The 12030-nt window shown below is 34.4% G+C and overlaps 2 protein-coding genes and 1 long non-coding RNA gene across 3 annotated transcripts; all 3 read left to right on the forward strand.

Moving 5' to 3' along the window:
* On the forward strand, positions 1 to 432 carry LOC136061680 (uncharacterized). The gene has a single exon (XM_065759757.1). It carries the CDS (start codon positions 1 to 3, stop codon positions 430 to 432), a length of 432 nt encoding a protein of 143 aa, XP_065615829.1.
* A 6330-nt stretch (positions 433 to 6762) lies between these two features.
* LOC136061681 (uncharacterized) lies at positions 6763 to 7227 on the forward strand. The gene has a single exon (XM_065759758.1). The coding sequence runs from the start codon at positions 6763 to 6765 to the stop codon at positions 7225 to 7227; it is 465 nt and encodes a 154-aa protein (XP_065615830.1).
* A 3860-nt stretch (positions 7228 to 11087) lies between these two features.
* LOC111993033 (uncharacterized) lies at positions 11088 to 11776 on the forward strand. Its single transcript, XR_002880911.2, has 2 exons — positions 11088 to 11398; positions 11548 to 11776. It is a non-coding gene; the product is annotated as an uncharacterized LOC111993033 (long non-coding RNA).
* Positions 11777 to 12030: the final 254 nt, after the last annotated feature.

A 12030-nucleotide genomic window follows, 5' to 3' on the forward strand; every position in this document is an offset into this window, starting at 1 on the left:
ATGAAAATATCTCCTCCAAATCCACCTCTCCAAATCTCTATTCCCAAACTCCCATCTCCATTCTCTTCCAAAGTCTCAGATCGCATAGTGAAGCTCGCAGCGCTGGACCCAGATGGTAAAAAGCACGAGGTGGTGGGTCTAACCGGTCAGACTCTTCTCAAAGCCTTGACCAACACTGGTCTCATCGACCCTGCCTCTCACAGGCTCGAAGAAATCGACGCCTGTTCAGCTGAGTGTGAAGTCAACATCGCTCAAAAATGGCTCGACATGCTCCCACCTCGCAGCTACGATGAGGAGTACATCTTGAAGAGAAGCTCGCGTGCACGTGTAATGAACACGCATTCTCGTCTTGCTTGTCAGGTTGTTCTCACTCCTGAGCTTCAAGGTATGGTTGTGGGTGTCCCTGAACCAAAGCCTTGGGATATTCCTTAAGGGAAAAAGGTTGAAACTCAGATTTGGTTCTTGCTTTTTTCCGTTTTTTCAATTCAATAATTTGGAAAAAATGACTAAGACTTTGGAATTTCCATCTGGGATTTTTGTATTTTTGGTTAAAGATCTGTCATTTCAAGAATTATGTGAAATTGGGTATTCCAAGTTTGACTATTTGTTGTGTTTTATGGGTTTTTACAACTTTACATTTTGTAATTACTTGTACTTTGGAGAGCAAATGAGTTAGCTCAACAGCTCAAAGTCTTTTATCATTGAATTAGGGGCCTAGGTTCTAGTCAGCTTAATTGGTAAAGTTTCTTATAATCGAATAGGCTGGGTGTGAATTTTGCATATACCAAAGAAAATTCTTTTTGGACATTATTATGGGATGGACATCATAGGTTTAAATACTATCGTATCTATAATTTTTTTTTTTGTTGAGGAATGGTACTTAGACATGGTTGTTCTTACTCCCGAGGTTCAATGTATGGTTGTGGCTGTCCCTGAACCAAAGGCTTGGGATATTCCTTAAAGGAAATGGGTTGAAACTTGAAACCCAGATTTGGTTTTGTGTTGTTTTTGGTTTTTCCAATTCAATAATTTGGAACAAAAGATTAAAAGACTTTGACAATTTCCATCTGGGTTTTTTGCTTTTTTGGTTGAAGAACTGGAATTTCGAGATTTATATGAATTTGGGTATCTCCAAGTTTGATTATTTGTTCTGTTTTATGGGTTTTTTTTACAACTTTGCATAATGTTATTACTTGTATGTTCTGGAGAGCAAATGAGGAATGGTATTGGTTCTAGTTATCTCAATTGTTAAAGTCTTTGATTGTTGAATTAGGGACATGGGTTTTAGATAGCTCAATTGATAAAGTCTCTTATTGCCTATACCAAAAAGAACCCATTTGACTTAAGAATTATCATTTCAAGATTTTTATGAATTTGGCTATCTCAAAGTTTGATTATTATTATTATTATCTCTGTTTTATGAGTTTTTATTACTTTACATGATGTAATTACTTGTACGTTTTGGAGAGGAAATGAGGAATGGTATTGGGTTCTAGTGAGCTTAACTTTTAAAGTTGCTCGAATAAGGGATTTGGGTTAGAATTCTACTTATATGGGGGAAAAAAAGCTATTGGTGTCTTCGCCTGACAATAGAGAGGAAACTTGATTGTGCAGATGTCATAGGTTCAAATACTATTGTGTCTATCAAAAAAATGAGGAATGGTAATTAGACATGATGGTTTATGATGTGCTCCCCAATGGGATGGGTTTAGCTCAAATGGGGTCTTTGTTTTTTAATAATGGGATGGAGGGTGAGGTTATGGGTTCAAGACTAGTGGGTGCATGTGTAACTTACCAATAGACTAAAGAATTGTTGTTGGTTTATGATGTTTTATGTCATTGCTTGGGGATTGTAAGAGTTGGACCAGAGACTCAGAGTCATATTTAAAGAAATTGTTATGGGGCCTGAGTAGATAGAGAGAGAGGCCTCCATTCACTTCAAGCTTTATTTATGGATGGAAACTGCTTGATTTAAAAATCTAACTTATAGTCATATTTAAAAAAATTGTTATGGGACCTGAGTAGATAGAGAGGGGCCTCCATTCACTTAAAGCTTTATTTGTGGATGGAAACTGCTTGATTTGAAAATCTAACTTATAGTTAGCATAAGAAGATTTGTTTCGCTTCAATGGGCTACAAGTATGGCTGCAAATCTCCAAATTATATGAATTCATTCCATTCAAACATTTCTGAGGATTTTTTTTCCCCAGTTTAGTGTTAAAATATAGGCTAGTACTATTAAATATTGGGTTTTGTTTTCGTGAAGGAGAATCTAGGTTCTAATCACAATAGAAGCGAAATGTGATTTGATGATTGCCTTTTTTCCATTATAGGTACTTTGTCAAACTGCTTGAGAATGATAGTGGAGTTTCTAAATTCTAATACTTAAATAGAAGCAATTTATTTCTTTTACAAGATTATTGATATCATAGTGTAATTCTATTTTGTAGTCTTGCTTGTGTGTAGAATGAAAAATCAAACAAGATGAGGAAACTTGAAATCTACTTGTGTTAGAAAGTTTTGGGAGTATATACAAAATGGCTTTTACTAATGTATACCCTTAGGGTATACACTAGCAAACCATTTTAAGAAACTTTTTATGGGAAAATGAATGCCCTAAGGGCATACATTAACCGGACCCATACAAAATTAGGTAATGATTTTTGTGTTCAATCAATACTAATTTGGTGTCCACAACCCAATGTATGATCTTTACTTGTTTGCAATTTTTTCCCCATTATTGATTATAAAAAGTAGTACTCCTACTAGGTTAGTTGAGACACGCACACACACACACACACACACACACTATGTGGAGCCTGAATTAAAAAATGAAAGCTCCTATGAAAATGAGGTGTGTTCTTGAGTTGATTTTCTAGGACCTACCTTCTCTTCGTTTATCTGATTTTCCATTGAGTTCTTTTCTCCACCCCTTGTGGGGGAGGAGATGCCCAATGGTTCAAAGACCATTTTGTACAGCAGGTTAGTCAACATGGTGGCAGGATTTAACAATGCATGAAATTAAGCTCATATAAATCTGGACAAAGAAATTGTTTAGTCACACTTGGAAAGTAGCTTAGATGCATGTTCATGGTAGGTATGTGGAGCAATAGTGACATAAGGTAGTGATAGTGTGGTCATAGTCCCACGATTCACTCTCCCTGAAGATATGTGCAAAAGAGAAAAACCTGAAAGCTTGTCTTTGTGGTTATGATGCCAAACAGTAACACTGATCCACCTTTGGTAGCGGTTTAATTGTTGTTCAGGTGTGTCTGAGCTAGTTCCTGAGGATGTAATAATACACTTCATAATTGTTATTAGTTATTTATTATCTGGGGAAGGCCCACTAAAAAGAGTACTTTAAGAAATTGAATAAGAGTGCTTAAAGTTTTGAGCCTAGGAGTTGGTGCTTTGCTCTATGTTAGCAATCCTTATGAAGCCACCAAGCACAAAGAGACATCAGTGCACTTGACAAGACTTGGGACATGTTGGAACTTTCAAGTGAAAGAGGGAGAGAGTTATTTATCTGTTCCTATGAGTCACCTCAGGGATGATATGATGATCAATTGGGTGGTTGTTTTCTTCTCCCTAGATTTTATAGTTGTCCAAATTTTACCCCTATTCACACATTTGGTTGTTCAAATCCTTAAAAATTACTTTTTCACACTAACTATTTCTCTAAACATATTTTCACACAAAAATCTCATCTTGAGCAAGGTTAGAGCCCACAGTCAGATATTAACTTAAAAAAAAAAAAAAAAAAAAAAAAAACTGAACTCTGTTTGATTTACTGCTGGAGAAATTCTTGAAGTCTGTTGGAGATAGAAGTTATGATTTTCTTTTGTGACTTCTTGTTTGTTTTATCAGTAATAATGCTTCACTGAAAAATGAAAATTTTAAATTTGGAAGTTAGATTGTCTTGTCATATAACCTGCACAAATATATTTGCTTTTTCCATAATTCTGTGGGAGGACTATCCAAATTATTTTTTAGCTCATCTATTGGGGGTAGTTCTAGTGGGATGATTTGGCTAGACATGGAACTTATGAAGCTTTGGTTTAAAATAGGGAGCATTTGGCTTTGCCTTTCATTTAAACCTAAGCTCTGGATTTGGTTAAAAGACCTCTACACTAATCCTCGGTACCCTGTATGAATACCTCAAGAAACACAACCAGCAAGCCTGTCTTGCCCTCCACTATTGTCTTTTGCTTCTCTGAATGTTTCAGTTTTTTCCCCAAACTCAGTTACTTTGATTTTTGTTTCATCTGTGTCTTTCTTTTCTATCTTTTTGGTGTGTGTCCTCTTGACTGGATCTTGGTGTTAGTAAGATCCAGTCAATCTAAACTCATGTTATTCAACTCACTACTATCACTTGTCTTAACATGATCATGATTCTGATTTTAGGTCCTTTTACTGCTTGTGCTGTCCCATCTTATGTTAGTATTCCTTCTTTCTTTTCAAAATTTTCCCCAATCACTTGGGGGCATTATTCTTATATTTAGGGATTTCTTTAAATTTTTGGATAAATATTTGTTTTACTATTGTTTGGAATTGATGATAGTTGTTCATTTGGTGCTGTAATTTTATTCCTCTAGTTTGTGCATAAACCACATAATATGATATGAGTAATGCCATTGTATGATTAGCAAACGCACTTAGTCCATTTGGAACTGTCTTTCTGAAAATGTTTCGAGGCAATTTCCTTGTTTGTGATGTTAATGAAATTCTGTTATAGATTCTATACTTCAATTTCCCAGCCTATCGACCAATGGTCTACTAAACCATTGTAATTGTTTGGTATTATGGTCATAATATTATTTTCAGAACAAGATATGATGTGCTATGGAATTAGTATAAATAAATATGATAAATCTGACCGTGTGAACTTTAGCTCAAATGAGTGACCTCCTTCCTTTATAAAGACTGAGGTTGAGAAGGATGAGATCATGAGTTCTAGACTTAGTTTCATGATTAGTGACCCAAAAAGACATGCTACCCAAGCAAAAATGCAAAACACCAAGTTTGCCTTAATAGTTATTTGCCAATTAATTTGCTCAACCTTGTTGGGCAATCTCTTGTTAAACCAATCATTTTACAAAGTGATATCAATGCAAATTAGGCACTCTTTTAACTCTCTGCAAGTTGTTGTGGAATCGAAGTTTTATATTTTTTAGGAAAACTCAGGTGTCTTCAAGCTTGAGTGATGAAATGATGGTATTTTATGTTCTGGCTATAAAACCATGAGTCGTTTTGTGCACTTTGTGTTTACAAATGGAATGTTTGAGCGTACTCATAGTGTCAAGGAGATATCGAATCTATGCTTGCTGGGTAAAAGTCATCATGCCAGAGAGAAGTAGATATCGAACTTCAGAAAACACCTACCTACGTATGTTGAGTCAAAAAAATTGACTGGACCTAGCAAAGTTGAAGCAAAAGATAAATGTTTTGCTCTCCAAGACTGAATTCTTCCTACAATCTCATGAAGAAAGGGTTTACACTTGTGCATGGTTAATCTTCCAAGGATCAAAGGCATTCTAAGATATCATTATATTTGAGAATAAATATCTTGGTTTTCCCATTAACATCTGCATAGAACACCTAATTTTTTTCAATATTTATATGTAGGCCATACATTTCTTTTTAAAAATCCAATTCCCTAAAAACTTCATGAAATGAATTTGAAACTGATCTAGGTTGTTACCAATCCAATGATAATTATAAAAAAAAAATTAAAAAAAAAAATAAACTCTTATCCTCTTACAACCCTTACCCTCGCCAATGTTATGGACCATTAATTACAACTTATTATCTTGGAAAATTGTTTAATGAATGTTATATTTAAGTTTCATATCCTAGGATTTATCAAAACAAAAATATATAGTTTAAAAGGAGAGGCCAATGTTGATTTGGACACGTTTTAGTCACTAAGTCCAAAGGATAAGAGGATTTAGGTTCAAAGAGCCCAATACAATGATTTTGTAGAGAATGAGTTAGAAAACTAGACTTTAATGAGTTGAATAACAATTATAATAGGTTCAAATGACAAGAAAGCAAAGAGAAACTGATTTTATCTAAAGAAAATTGTCATCGGTTCAATCTGAGGACATCAATTCTTGTATGTATTTCTTTTGAGTTTGATTACAAGTCTAGCTTTTGTTGCTACCATGTTTTTCTCTCAATTTTCTAATCCTTGTTCTCAAGGGATTCTTTCCCTTTTATACTATCCTTTCTCTTTCACTTCCACCCTCCACGTGTAGACCACGTGGCTAGTTTTAATCCTTGTCCATCAATACCTTCCTGAAGCCTCTGTGAGTAGCTGTAAGACTGATTATCACTGTTCAGGCATCACCTTTACATTAATGCANTTTTATTTTTTTGGGATGAAAATATAAATCCATGTAAAGTTTAAGATAAAAATAATATTTAAAAAAATAGCAAAAATGGCCGCAAACTTTGAAAAATTCTTTTTGTACTCAAATTATATAAAAAAATTACACTTTTTGTTTGGTTGTTTGTTTGTTTTGTTTTAATAGTTTAAGAAAGGAAAAAAAAAATCCTTTTTAACGTTTAAGAGTTTTCAATAGTTGAAGGGAAAAAAAAAAGAATTTTTATAATTTAAGGATGAAAATAAAAATTTATACAAATTTAGGTAAAAAACAATTTAAAAAAAAAAAATGGAATAGCAAAAAGGCCACAAAATCCGAAAACTCCATCAGGAGAAAAGAAGCATTTCTCACATTTCTCCCCCAAACAAACACAACAATGGCGATGACACTGATGAGATCAAGCATTCGTCAAAAACTCTCCTCCCAAATCCACCTCTCCAAATCTCTATTCCCAAACTCCCATCTCCCATTCTCTTCCAAAGTCTCAGATCGCATAGTGAAGCTCGCAGCGCTGGACCCAGATGGTAAAAAGCACGAGGTGGTGGGTCTAACCGGTCAGACTCTTCTCAAAGCCTTGACCAACACTGGTCTCATCGACCCTGCCTCTCACAGGCTCGAAGAAATCGACGCCTGTTCAGCTGAGTGTGAAGTCAACATCGCTCAAAAATGGCTCGACATGCTCCCACCTCGCAGCTACGATGAGGAGTACATCTTGAAGAGAAGCTCGCGTGCACGTGTAATGAACACGCATTCTCGTCTTGCTTGTCAGGTTGTTCTCACTCCTGAGCTTCAAGGTATGGTTGTGGGTGTCCCTGAACCAAAGCCTTGGGATATTCCTTAAGGGGAAAAAGGTTGAAACTCAGATTTGGTTCTTGCTTTTTTCCGTTTTTTCAATTCAATAATTTGGAAAAAATGACTAAGACTTTGGAATTTCCATCTGGGATTTTTGTATTTTTGGTTAAAGATCTGTCATTTCAAGAATTATGTGAAATTGGGTATTCCAAGTTTGACTATTTGTTGTGTTTTATGGGTTTTTACAACTTTACATTTTGTAATTACTTGTACTTTGGAGAGCAAATGAGTTAGCTCAACAGCTCAAAGTCTTTTATCATTGAATTAGGGGCCTAGGTTCTAGTCAGCTTAATTGGTAAAGTTTCTTATAATCGAATAGGCTGGGTGTGAATTTTGCATATACCAAAGAAAATTCTTTTTGGACATTATTATGGGATGGACATCATAGGTTTAAATACTATCGTATCTATAATTTTTTTTTTTTGAGGAATGGTACTTAGACATGGTTGTTCTTACTCCCGAGGTTCAATGTATGGTTGTGGCTGTCCCTGAACCAAAGGCTTGGGATATTCCTTAAAGGAAATGGGTTGAAACTTGAAACCCAGATTTGGTTTTGTGTTGTTTTTGGTTTTTCCAATTCAATAATTTGGAACAAAAGATTAAAAGACTTTGACAATTTCCATCTGGGTTTTTTGCTTTTTTGGTTGAAGAACTGGAATTTCGAGATTTATATGAATTTGGGTATCTCCAAGTTTGATTATTTGTTCTGTTTTATGGGTTTTTTTTACAACTTTGCATAATGTTATTACTTGTATGTTCTGGAGAGCAAATGAGGAATGGTATTGGTTCTAGTTATCTCAATTGTTAAAGTCTTTGATTGTTGAATTAGGGACATGGGTTTTAGATAGCTCAATTGATAAAGTCTCTTATTGCCTATACCAAAAAGAACCCATTTGACTTAAGAATTATCATTTCAAGATTTTTATGAATTTGGCTATCTCAAAGTTTGATTATTATTATTATTATCTCTGTTTTATGAGTTTTTATTACTTTACATGATGTAATTACTTGTACGTTTTGGAGAGGAAATGAGGAATGGTATTGGGTTCTAGTGAGCTTAACTTTTAAAGTTGCTCGAATAAGGGATTTGGGTTAGAATTCTACTTATATGGGGGAAAAAAAGCTATTGGTGTCTTCGCCTGACAATAGAGAGGAAACTTGATTGTGCAGATGTCATAGGTTCAAATACTATTGTGTCTATCAAAAAAATGAGGAATGGTAATTAGACATGATGGTTTATGATGTGCTCCCCAATGGGATGGGTTTAGCTCAAATGGGGTCTTTGTTTTTTAATAATGGGATGGAGGGTGAGGTTATGGGTTCAAGACTAGTGGGTGCATGTGTAACTTACCAATAGACTAAAGAATTGTTGTTGGTTTATGATGTTTTATGTCATTGCTTGGGGATTGTAAGAGTTGGACCAGAGACTCAGAGTCATATTTAAAGAAATTGTTATGGGGCCTGAGTAGATAGAGAGAGAGGCCTCCATTCACTTCAAGCTTTATTTATGGATGGAAACTGCTTGATTTAAAAATCTAACTTATAGTCATATTTAAAAAAATTGTTATGGGACCTGAGTAGATAGAGAGGGGCCTCCATTCACTTAAAGCTTTATTTGTGGATGGAAACTGCTTGATTTGAAAATCTAACTTATAGTTAGCATAAGAAGATTTGTTTCGCTTCAATGGGCTACAAGTATGGCTGCAAATCTCCAAATTATATGAATTCATTCCATTCAAACATTTCTGAGGATTTTTTTTCCCCAGTTTAGTGTTAAAATATAGGCTAGTACTATTAAATATTGGGTTTTGTTTTCGTGAAGGAGAATCTAGGTTCTAATCACAATAGAAGCGAAATGTGATTTGATGATTGCCTTTTTTCCATTATAGGTACTTTGTCAAACTGCTTGAGAATGATAGTGGAGTTTCTAAATTCTAATACTTAAATAGAAGCAATTTATTTCTTTTACAAGATTATTGATATCATAGTGTAATTCTATTTTGTAGTCTTGCTTGTGTGTAGAATGAAAAATCAAACAAGATGAGGAAACTTGAAATCTACTTGTGTTAGAAAGTTTTGGGAGTATATACAAAATGGCTTTTACTAATGTATACCCTTAGGGTATACACTAGCAAACCATTTTAAGAAACTTTTTATGGGAAAATGAATGCCCTAAGGGCATACATTAACCGGACCCATACAAAATTAGGTAATGATTTTTGTGTTCAATCAATACTAATTTGGTGTCCACAACCCAATGTATGATCTTTACTTGTTTGCAATTTTTTCCCCATTATTGATTATAAAAAGTAGTACTCCTACTAGGTTAGTTGAGACACGCACACACACACACACACACACACACTATGTGGAGCCTGAATTAAAAAATGAAAGCTCCTATGAAAATGAGGTGTGTTCTTGAGTTGATTTTCTAGGACCTACCTTCTCTTCGTTTATCTGATTTTCCATTGAGTTCTTTTCTCCACCCCTTGTGGGGGAGGAGATGCCCAATGGTTCAAAGACCATTTTGTACAGCAGGTTAGTCAACATGGTGGCAGGATTTAACAATGCATGAAATTAAGCTCATATAAATCTGGACAAAGAAATTGTTTAGTCACACTTGGAAAGTAGCTTAGATGCATGTTCATGGTAGGTATGTGGAGCAATAGTGACATAAGGTAGTGATAGTGTGGTCATAGTCCCACGATTCACTCTCCCTGAAGATATGTGCAAAAGAGAAAAACCTGAAAGCTTGTCTTTGTGGTTATGATGCCAAACAGTAACACTGATCCACCTTTGGTAGCGGTTTAATTGTTGTTCAGGTGTGTCTGAGCTAGTTCCTGAGGATGTAATAATACACTTCATAATTGTTATTAGTTATTTATTATCTGGGGAACAGTCAGAGAGTTAGTTACAGAGCATTTAATGCGGTGGTAGTAGCTTTCACTAAGATATTTCTCACTTTCTTTTTACCTTATCCATTCTTGATGCTCATCTTTTCCATTAGAACTGCCCTGAGCGTTGCCGTTGACGTCACGTCTGGCCTTCTGACCTCTGCTCTATTAAGCCGTTGTCCTCATACCAAATTCCTAAACCCTTATGACTATCCACTTTCCTCCATTCACTAGCCCGTACCTCTATATCAATGTTCCCTTGTTCTCGGATAACTAAGTGTCCTCAGACAGGGCCCAAGGCTTAATATACATTTCTGGGCCTATCTTTCCTACAAAGCTAATCCAAATACACACAAAAGCAAATAAACTACAGAAAATTAAGCCTATTGAAACAAATTGATGGGTCCATTTGATCTATAGTATCTGTTTAGAAACTTGTATTTTTTTTTTTTTTTTTGTGTAGTTTATTTGCATAATATTCATCAAAAGATATAGTTTTTAGTAACTTTTTTTTATGTTAAATGTGTGACAAAAATCTAAAAATTAGCTATATTTTCAAAAAATTAGTTTTGCTTTTTTGTTTCACAAAAGAAAAGCTGAGATAAAAAGCAAAAACTTAAAAGTTAAAAATTAAAAATTTTTGGCCAAACATACACATAGCGGTAAAGACTTATTAAATACCAATTATGATTTACCCCCTCCACAAATTGTGAAAAAAAATTGACTTTAATTGGATTGAATACTGGTAAAATGCTTGTCATTTGGCATAATTATTTCCAATTGGTTCATTATATATAAAAAAATAAAATGAATAAAAATACAACTATATGTATAAAAAAAAATGAAAATTTTTAAAAATTATACATAAGAAAAGCCCAATAAAATCAAGTCTTTCTTGGGCCTTTCTTTGGGCCTCGGACTAAGACAAAACCAGGCCATGCCGAAATGACAAAAACACCACTTCCCAATGGTCAACTCTCCGACGACTAATTATTAGTTATGTTGAAGAATAATAAAACTCTCTCTCCTCTCATAGTCAGATCTCAGATCCCACTAATTAATCTTGTTTAGCTTAAACCCAAATAATTTTCCACACAAAATCAGCAGTTCCACGATCTATGTAAGTGGCACAATCTAGAAAGCAAGTTACAGCATCTTCAAACTTTGGGTGTTGATTTTACCAAATCAGCTAGCGGCGGAGATCATTGAAAAGACTTTTTCGTTTTGTGAGCAGAGTTTGACTTGGGCTGCAATAATCTATAAAGGGTATGTGTCCAATCCCCAATTATTTTGATCTATATTTTGATTTGGATCTGGATTTTGGGTACCATCTAGCGTTCTATAAATAAATTCCTGTTCTTTTTTCTAAACAAATTGGGTGTTATTTTATCTTATTATATGTTCATGTGATGTAGATGGAAATTCAACATTTTTGCCACGATCAGCGTCCGTTGGTCTTCAATGAAGACAAGAGAGTAGGATACCTTTGTGACGGTGGTGGGATGCTAATACGACGAAGGCGGTGGCTACTTAGATTTCTTTTTCTCTCTCTTTTAAATATTTTTTCTGTCTTTAATGTGTTTTGATTTTGTAGTGAAATAATGTGTTTCATTTAACAATTCACAACATTTTTGTGTTTCTTTATCTCTCTCCAAAGCCTTATTGGGTTAGTTATTACTATTAGTTCTTAATTATTATTTTTTTGCTTTTTTTTTTAAATATTAAAATGGTGGGTATACTAAAAGACATGAAAAAGAGAGAAATGTGTGACGTAAGTTTAGGCAATTACTGAGAGACTAATGAGATAACAGTAAAATAAGTTAATGTAAACTTTTGAATAACAGTAAAAAAAAAAAAAAAAAATTAATGAAAGACGTAAAACAATGTTAAATGCAAAA

Source organism: Quercus suber, unplaced genomic scaffold (genome assembly GCF_002906115.3).
Source record: "Quercus suber isolate HL8 unplaced genomic scaffold, Cork oak 2.0 scaffold_340, whole genome shotgun sequence".
NCBI lineage: Eukaryota > Viridiplantae > Streptophyta > Magnoliopsida > Fagales > Fagaceae > Quercus > Quercus suber.